This window comes from Eschrichtius robustus, chromosome X, assembly GCF_028021215.1.
Source record: "Eschrichtius robustus isolate mEscRob2 chromosome X, mEscRob2.pri, whole genome shotgun sequence".
Classification (NCBI taxonomy): Eukaryota; Metazoa; Chordata; class Mammalia; order Artiodactyla; family Eschrichtiidae; genus Eschrichtius; species Eschrichtius robustus.
Window position 1 is genome coordinate 39,316,420 of NC_090845.1, and position 16,478 is coordinate 39,332,897.

At 36.6% G+C, this 16,478-nt stretch overlaps 1 protein-coding gene across 8 annotated transcripts in view; it reads right to left on the minus strand.

The window, feature by feature from the left end:
- The window catches only part of CASK (calcium/calmodulin dependent serine protein kinase), a 396,439-nt gene that overhangs the window by 17,593 nt on the left and 362,368 nt on the right, over nt 1–16,478 (minus strand). For all 8 annotated transcript variants that reach the window (XM_068532540.1, XM_068532538.1, XM_068532536.1 and 5 more), the window contains 4 exons: nt 15,714–15,910; nt 7,996–8,111; nt 925–1,005; nt 738–818 (listed from right to left, as the gene is read on the minus strand). In XM_068532540.1, coding sequence (XP_068388641.1) covers nt 738–818; nt 925–1,005; nt 7,996–8,111; nt 15,714–15,910 — 475 coding nt within the window. The remainder of the gene's footprint in view (nt 1–737; nt 819–924; nt 1,006–7,995; nt 8,112–15,713; nt 15,911–16,478) is intronic.

Here is a 16,478-nt window from a genome sequence, read left to right on the forward strand (position 1 = left end):
AAATAAAATAAAATGATGGTAGCAAGATGGCTATTATCTATCCAGTATCTGCTAAGTGTTCATATGATCTCAAATCCTCTTTATTTTCCTGGAATTACTTCATTTTGTACTTGAGGAAACAAAGAGGACAAGAGGTTAAGGATAAGATATAGAAAATAAGGGGAATAAAAATATTACAGATTTAAAATTCTTTACAGTAAACAATGGATAGCACATTGGGTTTTAAAAGTGATAAAAGTCAACAATTTAGGTACAGATTAAGGAAAATATTGTTATATCAAAGAAAATTATACTATCATTAAAACCTATTTTTCTGAAGAATAATTCATCTGGGTAACATTTATGGCATATTGTTGGAAAAATTAGATTACAAATAGACTGAACGAGCCCAGTCTTGTTAAACAACAACAATGATAACAACACACACACACACACACACACACACACACACACACACACACACACACACACACACACACACACACACACACACACACACACACACACACACACACGACGTGTTTGCATTAAGAGAAGCCTGGAAGGGTATACAATAAAATATTGAGAGTGGGGTTGGGATTAACTGTTAACTCATTTTCTTCTTTGTTCTTTTCTGGACTTTCCAAATTTCCTATAATGAACAGTTATTACTTATGTAATCAGAAAAAATATGTAAATTACAAGATTAGAAAAGTACAAGGAAAAATACACTTAAAGGAGAGTGAAACATTGCTTACGTGGAATAGGGTACGCAAACCGGTCTGGGTGCTTTGTGATTAGGGTGTTTTTTATGTGTCTTCTCCCGACACCATGCGCACCTATGGCATTTTTTAAAAAGGAAGTTAAAAATTCATAATTGTTAATAATATTCATAAAATGTCTTGAAGATGAAAATAAGAAAGCCACTTATGCAGTTAAACTTACCTAATAAGACTAGTGTTTTCCTTTTGAATGCTGTCAGTTTTACTACTTCTTCATATGTAACAAGATCTAATTGATCAAACACTAAAATGCAAAGATTTAGAAAGAATATAAATTTACAGAAGGAATATTTCATGTATGTAAATTATAATTTTACTGGCAAAACCAAAATTATAGTAAAGCCATGTCTTAAAAAATATGAATCCAACTTATGATATATAGCTTACATGTAATTTAAGTCATATAACCTTTTGGGAGAAAATTTCATTTTTAAGCCCATGAAAATGCACTTTAGAACCAGGGTCATCCAAAGATATGTTGAGCACATGCATAAAAGTCCAGTTGTAAAAGATACTGCATATCTTTTCATGCAGTATCCAACAAATCATATGAATTCATTCAAAACAACATGCTGTTCATATTTTTGCAATTCTAAGAAATCAGCAATACTAAAAAGAAAAAGTCTGCAGACAGTGACCAACATGAATGCAACTAAAGTTAACCAAGAAAGAGGCCAGCTAGATTATTTCTAGGGGTGGATGAGAGATGCATGGACAGCTGGTCTTCAACTTGATGGTTCTTTCTTTCAACAGAGTTGCTGAAGGTAGCATGCTAGATTTCCTTCAAAGTCAAGTTTTGCAACTATGATTTCACACACTTTGGAAATGAGCATCTCACAAGTTTTATTGTAACCCAGCTATCCATTCAGTGGAAAGTCTTGGGTATGTAAGTAGGGGAACATGCTTCCCTGGGCCCCAAACTTTGTCAGCCTGTGTGTGGTAAGTAAGTTAGGACGGACAGAATGGGAAGAAGCATGAAGCAGAGTCTGAGCTTGGAAACTTTTGCAAAAGGGGAGTTCTCTGATCATTACAGACTGAGAAGAAACGCTTTAAAAAATATTTTTTGGAAACCTGCCTCTTCACAAAACTATTGCAAAAACTTTCCCAAGAGGATGACCGTTCCTGTTGAAGTTTAAGGTAGTCCAATTCTCACAACACATTTGAAAATTCTCACAAGAAGGCTAAAATCACATGTCTATGTTTCCCATAATATTTTTCTGTGTGGTACTACCCATATGTTGTCAGGCACACACTGAAATTTCTTTTTTTAAAGAATATTGAATAAGCTCTGGATTTTAGAGGGGTTGAAATAAATTCCATGAAATTGATTCCATGGTGTAATAGAGGAATCTAAGATGCTTCAGTCAATCATTAAGAGAAGCTTCTACTCCCTGAAACAATATGGCCAAATGCTTTTGAATATCAGCTCAGTCCTTAACATTTGTGTTCTTCCCAGTAGCAAAGAACCTTAAAATGCAAAATAGGATACTCTGGAATGCAACAGATCAGAAACAAACAAATGAACAAAAGTATCATTCCCAAAATACTAAAAAAAAAGAAATACAATATGTTAAAATAAGGGTTAGTGCATGTTAATGGGTATTTGTGCATTTTTTTTGGATAACTTGATTGCATAAAGGTTGACTAAAAGACTTAAAAGCATATTCTCTAGCAACAGCTAAAAACCACAAAATGCTTTCTGTGTTTAGAATGGCAGATTCACAAAATCAAAATGAACATGAGGTTGTCTGCGTGGCGGAGCTAGCTAGTCATGCTGCAGTGGTAATGGAGCGACGAAGAGTTGCAAAAATAAAAGCAGGAGAGCTTACAGCATTGCTTTTTATACCTATTGCCCTCTGAGTGATATTTTCATCAAGAAAAGTATGCTTATGAAAGAGGTCCATCAACAAGCTGATATATTTTATTATATAGAAATAATCAAGCATCTCACAAAAGAGCAAGATGATGACACAAGTTTTCTGAATGGTATACACATCTCTTTCCCTCTACAGAGCCCTGACTCCAATCCTACTGAATTAAGTAATTTTTTTCAAACACATAAGAATGAGTTAGATATCAACAATCAACATGACAAATGAACAGATATGTTACACATCAGTATCTTAACCATATACAAGTAGCATGAAGAGGGTACTCCGGTCTAAATGAAATCATCACGTAGTCATAGGGTGGAGAAACAATAAAAAAGGATATTTTAAAATACGACATACAAAGAATATAAGGAGAACACTTAGAGACTGAACTTTTAAAGGTTTTAAGTTGTTTGCTGATTTAAAAAAAGGGACTTAATGAAAGGAAACCGTCAAAAACAAAGAGGCACAGTCACTCAACAGGTTACTTACATGCACAGAGGCCATTGGGAGTAAGACAGCATGAAAAATGTACAGGGGTCATTGAAATATGGCTTTTAATATATTAGTAAAATAAAAGTATAATATGCACAAAAGAAACTTTACCATGCAATATTCTAAACATGAGGCAAATAAATCACATTAAGAAACAAACTCATTTTAATAAAAATTCAACAATATCCTTATATAAAAGCCAGGGGGTTTTATATACTAGCATATGCATACAAGTTTTGTCTGGGAATAGTTACAAGAAACCTTCTTCAGGGAGTGTAGGTGTGGAAGCCTTTTGCTTTTCATTCCGTATCTTTTCTAATCACGTGTGCCTATTACTTTTACTATTAAAAAAATGTCAACAGGGCAGTGAGATTATGGGCCACTTTTTGTCGTCTTTAGAGTTCTCTGTATTAAAGAAAACAAAAATAATACTTTTTAACGTCAACAGTACTAATTTGTGGTATTAAACATAATTTAAACACACCTATGAATGGTATTGTAGAAATCCTCTATGTTTGTATGTACGTATGTAAATGGCGTTTCTCAGGATATTTAAATACCACTTCTCAGGCCTCTAACATTAAAAAAAATGAATTAATGAAGAGTTTTTAAAAAAGTTTACATTAATAACTTGATCTTAAATTGATTTTGGAAGTCCTAGGGCGGAGGAATCTCAGCGCCTCAAAGAGTATAGTTCTTCTAGAAGCATGACAATGCTTTTTGCATCAAATTTATGTGGCTAAAAGTCTTTCATGCGTTGCAGAAAATGTATTTGCTGTAAACGCTACACATACCATAATCAAATCTATTCCCAAGGCTTCAGAAATACTGTCTGGCATATTGTCCTGACTTCCTGGTAAGCTACTCAATGTTCATGACACTTTTGAGTATTTAGGTACCTGTTCTTCAGTAGAATCTTTTCCATAAATAAACCTTTAACATTGATTCCATATCTCAGTTGGAAAAGCTATCTTCAAAGCAGCTTTGAAGTATACTAGTATCTTCAAATACTGTACAAACCTCCACTTAGATAAGCCATTGTACACTGGTAACACTGGGCCGAGTAAAGTGGGCCTAATGTTACCACACCCTCTGTTCTTTCAAGGAAAGGCAGAAACCCAGATTTTATGTTAAATATTTGATTTTCAAATGTGATAACTAATTAAGATTAAACACTGTGTGTATATGGGAAAAATAAAATTTATTTATGGGTCACATTCAGCTAATAGACTGCCACTGTATATTGTGAGAGGTAGGCAACAGTTTGAACAGAATTCTGCTTTAATCAGACACGTAGAATTTCCTGGTGACATAAATGGAATAATTAATTCTAGTATTTTATCATTTCCATCAGTTCTAGATATTGATAAAGTTCTCATCCTTTATTTTTACTACAAATGTAAACAACTTCAGAATTTAATGATAAGGTTTGGATCTTGCCAACAACAGCTGCTGAATTCTCAAAGATTTGAAGCAAGAAACAAAACGTATGCCCTTATTTTATTTTTTTAAAATTACTTATTTTTCAATGTATAAAAATCAGTTGCATTTTTAAAAAATTGAAGTACAGTTGATTTACAATGTTGTGTTAGTTTCAGGTAGGTGTACAGCAAAGTGATTCAGTTATATATATATTCTTTTTCAGATTCTTTTCCCTTATAGGTTATTACAGAATATTGAGTGTAGTTCCCTGTGCTCCACAGTAGGTCCTTGTTGGTTATCTGTTTTATATATAGTAGTGTGTATATGTTAATCCCAATGGCCCTTATTTTAATTTATTGAGGACTACGGGAAGATTCCCCCACTGTATTTTATAATCGACTTTTGAATAAGTCAGAAAACACCTTTCAGAAATATAGTTGGATTTGTGGCCTATGAACCCATTTGGCTAGTTCTTGGTATTAAAGAATATGATATTTCAAAGTTCTCAAAGCATTTGCCTTCCCAGTGGAGGTCAACAGCATGTGTTTCTCTCTTTTAGAGCAATTCTTTATGTAGGCAATGCCACATATTAGGATAAACTTTCATCATAGCTAAAAGCAGAACAGCTGATAAAATACTTGACTTTCCTTCCTGACAATTTCATCTCTTGTAAAGGCAAGGTAATCAGTAAGTAAATGGTTCTTCTGGTCTTTATAATTAACAAAATGTAAGAGTTGGTTGGTGATGGGGAGGAATGCTGAAGAGATGGTGGCAGAAAGGACATGCCAGGCAGCATCTTCTAGAAAGTCCAGGGAAAAAGCCAGGCATCTTCTCCAGACCAGAAAAACTAATAGGAGAGCTCATGAGTGATGATTTTGTGCGGGTGGGAATCCTAACGATGACATTCTGACTAGACAATCACAAATGAGCCTAAACACAGGTTCTGTACAGAAACTTGAGTGGCCCTGCAAGGACCTTATAAAAAGCTCAGATTTTCTATCAAGGGAGGCTCTCAGGCAGTGACAAATACTGACATGTAGAAGGAACTGTGAGCATGAGGAAGGCTCCGAGGCCCGGAAGACGACTGCTTAGGCAGATGCTGTGGAGAACAAAAAAGTGGTGGGGCCCCTCTACTCCTCTTAGTTTTAAGTTTACAAGAACTTAGACAGATCCATGATTTTGGATAGGAGGTGTTGTGTTTAAAGACGACAGAGAAAAAGCAATTCCATTCCATTTCTACGAGGTTCCTGCCTTCTCTAGCAAGGGTGATACAGCCTTCAAACATAATGGGCAGTGTTTACCAGAGCTAAAGCTTAAGATAAGGGACAGCAAATGAGTACTTGGCTTCATTAAATGATATCCATTTATCAGGCCCAGGGATGAAATAACCTGAGATCCACTGAATTTTAGAATTAGAAAAGATATCCTTTATTGACTAACCCAATTCCCTCGTTTTGAGGCCCACAGGAGCCAAGTGATTTGCCAAAGGTGCATGGATACACAGGTGTGCTAATTTCCGGTCCTAGCTTGGGCTGGCTATTAAGCTTACAGGTGCGTTTGCAGGACTACCAAGCACCACTTGTGATGAATCAGAGAGAACAGGAACAATGGAAGATCAGTGGTGCCCCAGTGGTCAAAGAATGGAAAAAGTTAACTGTGGAAAACACTGGCCACCAGATAGGATGCTGATTCTCTGGCAAAATTCTTAAGTGAACGATTCAACGGACTCTTTGTCAGAATTTAGAGAGTCTAGTTTTTCAATTAACTGGCTTCTTATTTTTCCTCAGAGCTAAATTAAAGAGTGTTGGCAAATTGAATACTCATGTCTACATGCCTTCCATCAGTAGAATATAAAAAGCTAAGGATGAATTGACAGCCTTATCGGCCATTTCTTTGCTTTTCTAGGTTTAAATTAATTTTAATGCCATCTATATATCATTTAAAATTATTGTAAAAATTACAAGGTTATACATATATATGTAATGTCAACAGACCTTTTGAGCCTGTTAGAAGCTGATGGAAATAAAGGTGATTATGGAGACTTGGCAATAACCACTGACATTTTATGTTAAACAACATTCTGCTGCTACTACAGTGAATTTCTTCAAATAGTACTACTGGAGCATTTACAATTAGTTTTAACTAATTATATTTAACTAATCTACTTTGAATATTTCTTCCCTTTATAAAACAAAAAAAGCCATTATCAGACTAGTGCTTTGTAGTGGTATATAACCAGAAATGATACCTTTTATTGGAAATAAAAATGTGGCACACTGTAGCTATCATGATGGGAAAGATTTCCTTATTTAACTGAACCATTTAAAATTAAGCCATGTGGTCACTCACATTCATTCCACATTATACAATACTTCAAAATGTTTACTTTTACTCTCTGATCAAGAAATGAATCATTCAGAGTTTCAAAATAATTTTTCCTAGTGAATGCTAATAAAATATAACATTCTACAGAGGGAAATGCATTTCGTATTTGTCAGAAATATTATACTGTCAAACTGGGTATGCATGATTGCATTCACTTGATTTTCTTTGCCATATGTTTGAAGTTTGGAGTTATTTCTGAAACCTTGGGAACTAATCTAATGCCAATGTTGGGGCTTGCACCTCCTCAGAAAAGTTCCTTATAAAAGGAGTCATATTAAGAAGTTACTGAAAATAAGTAAATCCCACTCTACATCATCATGCCTTTTCGTTAACTTAAGTTACATCCTGTGAGTCTTCTGGGAAGTCTACTGCAATGACAGAGCATGCTTTTTTGGTATTCATTTCAGTTCTTAGCAAATGAGTGAATATTTTGACTTAAGTTGAATGCAAGCTTCCATATAGACAAACATACCATGAAGGGTAGGCCAAGATAATGTTCTTGGTCTTTTATGGGCTAAGAAATACCATGAAGGAAGAAGACTAGTGACAGGAACTGACCAAATTAAGTTAGTGTCTATCTAATGTCATTTGCACTCCTTCAAATCAACCACGGAACCATTTGCAGCACAGCTCTCTGTTAAGAGTGCACCTTTGCCCTTAGAAATGTGGCACAGGGCCATGTCCAAGGGCCAGAGAGGAGTCAGGAGTGAGGGTATTTGCTCAAGACCAATCTCAGCAAGGAGGCAAGAATCCTGGCAATTCAGCAAACTCTCAAGCTCTCATTTCTCAGGGGAGGACTTAATGTACTGGGTTCTTTGAGTTCCAGAGAGTACTGTTTCCAAATAGCATTTTCTTCCTATAAAGTATAGCTCTGTAAAATATTTGGCAAATAACCAACATAATAATTGAAGGTAAGGGATTCTTAAAGTTTTTGCAAGCTGATGATCTCATATGGTGAAATTTTTTTGATAGAGAACTCTGAAGACGGAATTGAGATGTTACATCTACTTCAGTCTCTTTGAGATGTTTAACCGGTCTCAGTAAGTCGTACTTTTCCCTACCTGCATTGTGCTTTGCCAAATATTTATCTTTGTACTGCTTCTTTTTCTTGCCAAACCAAGTACAGCTGGCTTGCTGCTCCTGTTTGGTCTTCTCCATGGCAATGCAAGCAACTCGCCTAGCACACAAAGAAAAGAAAAAAACTAATGTATAGTTTTATGCTGATAAAAGAGGAAAACCAGTCATTTGAAGAGTTTACACGAACCTGCATGAACAAACTCCTCACAAACTTTTCAAATCATTCAGATAAAGGTTGCTCCTTGACAATTTCCTAGAAAGGTTTTAAAAATGCAGGCTTATACGAAAATAACATTGTATCACTTGAACATATACTAACTGATAACACAGATGAAAAGTCTAAACATACAGTCATGAAATACAGTGGAATGAGTGTGGGATTTTGAGCTGAGACAGGTCTGATTTGAATCCTGGCTCTATCACTTATTAGCTTTTACCAATTTAGTGTTAGGTGCTTTTCTAGGAAATTTACATATATTAACTCATTTAATCTTTCTAACAACACGTGAAATCGTGTCACTGTTTTACAGATGAGGGGATCAAAGGACTGAGAGGTTAATTAATTTGTCCCAATCACACAGCTAATAAAGTGGGAGAGTGAGGACAGTCTGGCACCAGAGCCCATGCTCTTAGGCGGTACATTCTATTGGCAAGTTCCTTAATCTCTTGAAGCCTCTTGGATGGGTGTTGTAAAGAATTATAACAAAAAATGTAAATAATATCCCTAGCACAGTGGCAGGCACAGTAGATGCCTAATAAATGGTACTACTACTACTTGAAGATTCTAGATAGGAAAAAAAAAAACTATGATTAAATCCATAGTTAGCATTACATTCAGAAAAATCATAATTTTGTTCTACATAATTACAGTATTCAGCATTAGTAACATATACATAAATGTTGTTAAAAAGTTGCTCTCTTAGGACTTCCCTGGTGGCGCAGTGGTTAAGAATCTGCCTGCCAATGCAGGGGACACGGGTTTGAGCCCTGGTCCAGGAAGATCCCACATGCCGCGGAGCAACTAAGCCCATGCGCCACAACTACTGAGCCTGCGTTCTAGAGCCCGCGAGCCACAACTACTGAGCCCACGTGCCACAACTACTGAAGCCCACACGCCTAGAACCCACACTCCGCAACAAGAGAAGCCACCGCAATGAGAAGCCCGTGCACCACAACGAAGGGTAGCCCCCGCTCGCCACAACTAGAGAAAGCCCGTGCGCAGCAACGAAGACCCAACGCAGCCAAAAATTAAAAATAATAATAATAGAAAAAAAGTTGCTCTCTTAGGTTTAGGCTAAGCAAGTACTTGCCTTTCAAGATATTACCACAGAAGGTTTTGCTTACTTAATGACTTTGCTTGTGGGCCAATGTGGGGTGCCTGAGTGAGCCACATATAAGGAGAATCCAAAATCACTATCAGAATGCCATACAATGCTATTGAAAATGACGAGTTGTTTTCCAATGAGATTGTACTGATTTGCATTCCCACCAGCAGTATAGAGTTCCTATTGTTCCACTTCCACGTCAACACTTGTTATTATCAGTCTATAATTTTAGCCATCATGGTGGACGAGTAATGAAGTAACACTGTGTTTTGAGTTTGCATTTCACTGATTATTAATGAGATTGAGCACCTTTTCATATGCTTATTGGCTATTGGATTTCCTCTTTTGTAAAGTGCCTGTTCAAATCTTTTGACCACTTTCCTATCCAGTTGTCTTTTTCTCATTGATTTGTAGGAATTCTTTATATGGTCTGAATATTACACTTTTGTTAGTTATATATGTTGGAGGTATCTTCTTCCACTCTGTGGCTTGCCTTTTTAATCTTTTCATGGTATTTGATGAATGTAACTTATTAGTTTTAATTTAGTCAAATCTAGCAATGTTTTCTTTTATGGGAAATATTTTTGATATCTTTTTTAGGAAATCCTTCCTTGTCCCTAAAGATATTCTCCAATATTATCTTCTCAAGGGTTTATAGTTTTGTCTTTCATGTTTTGGTTTTTAATACACTGGAACTGATTTTTGTATGTGGTGTGAAGTTAGGGGTCCAATTTCTCTCATTTTTTTCCCTAATGGATAACCAATTGTCCCAGCACAACTTATGGAAAAGTCTATTTATTCCTCACTAGTGACTATTTATGTATGAGAGTGTTCAGGGGTTCTCTTCAATTGGTCTATTTGAGCATCTCTAAGCCCATACTTTATTGTCTTAATTACTACAGCTTTATAATAAATCTTGGCATCAGTGGGGCAAGGCCTCCCTCCTTATTCTTCTAGAAGAGCATCTTGACTATTCCTGATTCTGTGCATTTCCTTGAAAACTTTAAAATTAGCTTGTCAATTTCAAAACGGTTGGGATTGAATTGAACCTATGAATCAATCTGGGAGGAATAGACATCTTTACAATATTTACAATATTGAGTCTTCTAGTCCCTGAATACAGTATGTCTTTCCATTTATCTAGGTCTTCTTTAATGTCTCAATAAGTTTTATAATTTATCCTCTAAATGTCTTGAACAACTTTATTAGATTTGTTCCTAGGTTGTTGATTAAAAAACTTATAAATGGTATTTTAAAAAATTTGTAATATTGAAAAATTCAAACATATACAAGAGTAGAGAATAGTGTAATGAACCCCAAATAGCTACAACCCAGCTTCAACATTTATTAACTCATGGCTTATTTTGTTTTATTTACAACCTACCCACCCTAAGATTACTTTGAAAAAAATCCAAGTTTGTATCATTTCTTCCTTAAATATTCTTAAATTCCCTTTAAACCTATAGGTTCCCCCTCCTTCCCTCTCTCCCTTTTCTTCTTGCAAATTATTTGTTGCAGAAACTGGTTGTTTGTCCTACAGTTTCTGATCTCACCCCTGTGGTGTCTTCAGTAAGTCCCTTTGTCTTTTGCATTTCCTGCAAATAGCTAATTAGATCTAGAGGCCTAATCAAACTTAAGTTCTATTTTTTTTGCAAGAGTACTTTATAGTATTATGGTGTTGCAGGTGGTATTATGTAGGGTATTTAAAAAATTATTTTCCGTTTTTTACTGTAAATAGAAATATAATTGATTTTTGTACACTGATTTTACATCAGCCATCTTGCTAAACTCTCATATTAATTCTAATTGTTTATCTATAAATGATTCCTTTGAATTTCTACACAGGATCATATCACCTGTTATATATTTTTTCCCTTCCAATAATGTTTGCTGTAGGTTTATTGTAGATACTCTCAATCAGGTTTAAGGAAGTTCCCTTCAATTCACAGTTTGTGAGAGTTTTAATCATGAATGGATGTTGAATTTTACAATCCACACCTATTGCTATGACCATGTGGATTTTTCTTCTTTAGTCTGTTAATATGGTGAATCAGGTTGATTGGTTTTCCAATGTTGAACCAGCTGTGCATTCCCAGTACAAACTCTACTGGGTCAAGATGTATATCCTTTTTATATATTGCTAGATTCAAATGGCTAATATTTTGCTACGGATTTTTACATCTGTGCTCATGAGGGATATGGGTCTGTAGTTTTCTTTTGCCTTTGCTGAACTTTGGTATCAGGGTAATGCTGGCATCATGAAATGAGTCAGGAAGTGTTCTCTTCTACTTTCTTAGAGTCTTTCCTCCATGTCTCTTTCTCTCTCTTGCTCTTTGAGGGCTTTATTTATATTTATTTCTTTATTTTTGGTTAGGAGAAAGACATTTATTGGGAACTACTGTGAACTCTCAGCAACAGCACCAAAGTCAATCTCCATATATTACCTAAGTGGCATACAGAGGAGGCTGATGAAACCTTTGCTTTGGGAATTCTTCCAGTTCAAGCCAATATGTGCTGTCAGTCATAACTACAGCTTCTGTGAGGCACAGGATCTTTGGAAACATAAACAGAACTGAGGAATTTTTGACAGGTTAAAAGAGATGAAATCCTGACCTCGTGAAGCTTACGTTATAGTGTACAGAGTATCTTATAATAAATGTTTTTCAGCTTAAAAAATTTAAGAAAAAGTTCCCAGTAAAAATTTGTGGTGTGGCCATATGTGGTATAATGACAGAGGAATGATACTGATTTTTACTAGGCACTCAGGAAATGAATGTTATTTCTTTTAGCTCAGTATGTGCAAGGAAACTGTGTTAGAATTTAGGTCAACCTGGAAGGAAATTTCAAACACATGTTTAACATTTTATTGCTGACTTGGATGAGGATCTAGTAGGCAAGGGAAGGGATGACAGATTCAGGGACTCAAATCATATCAGAGGATTAGACTGATGGGCCTTGTCAAGCAAGATGAGATTTAGCAAGGATAAATAAGGTAAGGTATTTGGGTCCAAAAAATTTGATTTCTCTAGAGGATGTGAAAAATATGACTTGGTAGCAACACATCTGAACAAAGCTTCTGGGTCTGGCTGATAGTATTGTTTCAAATCTTTCTCATTAGTATTACATGTCCATCGACATTCTAGAGACCAATTCACTTTTCCAACAAGGGACTCTGCTTTTTCCCCTCAGCTGGGAATGCCTTCCTATACCTCCAGAGTCCTACTGTGGTCTCAAGGAACATACTGCCCAGTGGGCCTCTTCCTCTTCATCCTAGTTAGAACCCCTGTCTCCCTCTACGGTCACTGCAACTTTATTGAGTTCAGTTTTTCTGCAATAAACCGAATATAACATATAAAGTGTAAAATTTCATCAGTTTTGAAACATTATACATCCCATGAAACCATCACTACAATCAAGATAACAAACATTTTCATCACCCCAGGAATTTTCTTATGCCCCTCTGTAATCCCTCCCTCCCTCCTCCAGATCCCCAGGAAACCACTGTCACTGTAGATTAGTTTTGCATTTTCTGGAATTTTATATAATGGAATTATACAGTATGTTCTCTTTTTTGCCTGGAAACCCAGCCTAATGATTTTGAGTTTCACCCATATTGTTGTATGTTATCAATAGTTCATTTCTTTTTATTGCTTAAGAGCATCCTATTGTATGCATATGCCATCATTTGTTTATCCATTTACCTGCTGACGAAAACTTTAAAAAATTTTAGCCATTCTAATAGGCGTGTGGCCACTGAGTTTTAGTTAGTGCATTTTTTGTCCTTGGAAATTCATTTTGGTTCTTTTTCAAATCTGCTATGCCATTAAATTTTTCCCCCTCTTCTCTGAAGATATTTTTTAAGCTTTTACTGATTTTTAAAAGCCTGCTAATAAGCACAGTTGTTTAAAAACCTTTGTCTCCTAATAATTCCAATATATGAAGTAGGTTTGAGTTTGTTCCTGGCGTCTTTCATTTCTGTCAGGTCTCACTGGTTTCCATGTGTGCTTGCTCATTTTGACTCGCTGGTAACTGCCCTCAAGAAAGTTTATGTGGGAGGTCAGGAGGAGCTCTAGGATGAGGCCTAGGATAAAAGTGTTCTCCTTCAGAGACTTTCATTTGTTTATAACAGATATTTGGAACTATTAGTAAAGGGGAAACCACATCAAGCACATAGCTGGAGTTTCCCTGGCTGTCCCAGGCTATGTGTACCTGGGTGCAAATCCATTCAGGGTGGACCGGTGGCCACAACTTTTTCAGGGGAACTTTGCTTTCCTTTTGCTCTGCTCACCGACAAGGCAGCCTTCTCTACAGTACCCTGGTGTGGAAGGGCAGTGAGGGGATGCTTATCTATCTGTTTGCTCTTAACCTGGGGGTATAGCCTTTTGCAGATCCTGACAATGCGGGATGAGTCTCCTAACAGATTCTCCTACTTGTACAGGCCTTATTAGGTCTTAACCTTGGTCCTCTGGCAGAGAAGTTTTTAGTAATAGAAACGCCCTCCTGGCAAAATGGACCAATTTGGTACTCTAATAATTTTTACTGCTCTGATTAATGGCTTTCATATAAAAATTGGTCCCTGAGTTCCCCAATACCTACCTTTTCAGCTACTCAGTGCTCTTAAGGTCATTTTCAGAAACATATTATTTTCTGTAGCACTTTTCGTTTTTTTTTCCCCCAGTGGGAGGATTGATCCAAATAACCTAGTCTACCATTATAGGAAACAGGAAGCAAATCTGCTTTTCCCCCTGCCATTTCTCAGGCTTCCTCCAGAGGACTCAGAGTTCTAGGTATTGGTGAGACATGATTTATACAAATGAGCTGACCAGGGAGAAGAGGTCTGGATTCTACATAATTCTTTTCAACAAATGCTCATTAATATATGGCAACGTTCAAGAACACATTTTGTAAAACATAAATATCAGTGATGATAACATAGTAACATCACCATCAAAATGACTTAGAAATCACTTTCCTCTCACTAATGCTTAAACTGTTTTCTGAAGATCAGACTGAAAGACAGCATCAGATGGAAGGCTGCTACTTCCTCTAACTAGGCCTATGTTTCCTCCTGTAAAATGATGGCATCTGAGGTTCTTACCAGCTCTGACATTCTAAATTTAAGAGTATAGCTGAAAGAAGTGATCAAGCAAAAGAGATTAGCTGAGAAATCCCTTTAATTAGTGAATAAAATGGATGAAAAGTTGTACGTGTCTATGAACTCTACGCCTTTGGTCTCTTTCAGCTAGGTTCAAGTATTTTGGACATGAAGTTATCTCTTTTGCACTAGGTTTCTGATATATATTGCCAAAGTACTGACAAAGGTAAAACTATTGACATTTTTCAAAAAATAGCAAATTGTAACATTAGTAACAGAAATAGATTTTACCAAAACACACAGTAATCCGTGACTCCTCTCAGTTAAAAACATGTCTAAAAACTGTCTGACTTTAACCTGCTTTCAAAGCCTAAACTGTCTAACAGACACACATTTTTAAAGACCTGGCAAGGGGGACTTCCCTGGTGGCGCAGTGGTTATGAATCCGCCTGCCAATGCAGGGGACACGGGTTCGAGCCCTGGTCCGGGAAGATCCCACATGCCGCGGAGCAACTAAGCCCGTGCGCCACAACTACTGAGCCTGTGCTCTAGAGCCCGCGAACCACAACTACTGAGCCCATGTGCCACAACTACTGAAGCCCGCGCACCTAGAGCCTGTGCTCCGCAACAAGAGAAGCCACCGCAATGAGAAGCCCGCGCACCGCAACAAAGAGCCGCCCCCGCTCGCCACAACTAGAGAAAGCCCGCGCACAGCAACGAAGACCCAACGCAGCCAAAAATAAATAAATAAATACATTTATTTTAAAAAAAAGACCTGGAAAGGTAAAGAACGCAGCTTCTGACTGCCTTACCCTTCTAATAGTGAAACATTTTCTCTTTAAATACCTGGAATGACGGTGAATCCTGGCATTTGAATTTTTCGCTGGTGGTGGAGTGGAATGGGGGTGGTGAGAGCATGTGGAGGGGCAAGGAGAGGGTACATTTAAAAAAATGCAATTCTAAAAGGATGGAAACAGCATATAGGAATAGAGGGCTCTGCTAAGAGACCACGATGTGACCATGACCTGAGGCTAGTCGCTCAGCCTCTCTACAGACCTTCCTCTCCTTATGTGTGAAACAAAGACCTGACTCTATACGCAGGAGCTTACTTGGTGCTGACAATTTAGAATTCTTGGATGACTAATTTGAACTGTGTTTGGCTAATAGAGCAAGGAATATATTAAACAGGTTTTACCCTGTAAAAGAATAAAATATAAAGTTGAAAAATGGATGGCCAGGCTTCATTTTTATTGTAAACTAAAAGAAAACAACAAAAACATACCATTCCTGAAGTTCTGGAGAAGGAATGAGACCCGCAGTTCCATTTTTGGAGTTTTCCAGTTTACCCTGCCACCAATTGTGATCATCCTTACTGATAATCTGGATAATGTCACCAACTCTGAATCGAATGCCAGCTTCTTTGCAGGGGATGAGGTCATCCTTGGCTGGATCATATTCAAATTGTGCTCTTACATAGATCTATAAAACAGGAGTTTGTAAGAAAAAATGCCATGGTGATGTGAAAGTAAACAGTCAGCTCTAACTTAATAACCACACACTAACACTTACTACAATACAAACAGGACATTAGATGGTGAAAGCAAATATGATGCATGGAAATACAACACAAAAAAACTGCTACCACTAGAAACAATGTACTACTTTTGGTGTGTACAGGTTCAAGTCTTTGCTCTTTTTATTTGGAGGGAACACTTAAGATACTTGCTTAGTAAAAATAGACTTAATTTCTGCTTTTACTATAATAGGATAGGCTTAAAATTATAGAGAAGTATGCTTACCATTTTAAAATCTGAATATATTTAGTTGCTATTATGCATAAGTTGTCATGATCACATGGCAGCCTTTAAACCATGACCACAAGCATTCAGGACAGGCTTTAACCCTAAAGCAGTACATGATACAAAACTAGCAAGAACTCCGTGTTGGTATCTTGCTGTAAAATGCCTACATGACAACTGGCAGTGTGTCTACACACTGCTGATAAGCTTAAATGTAATTCAAACAATTTTTTAAAGCATTTAAAAAT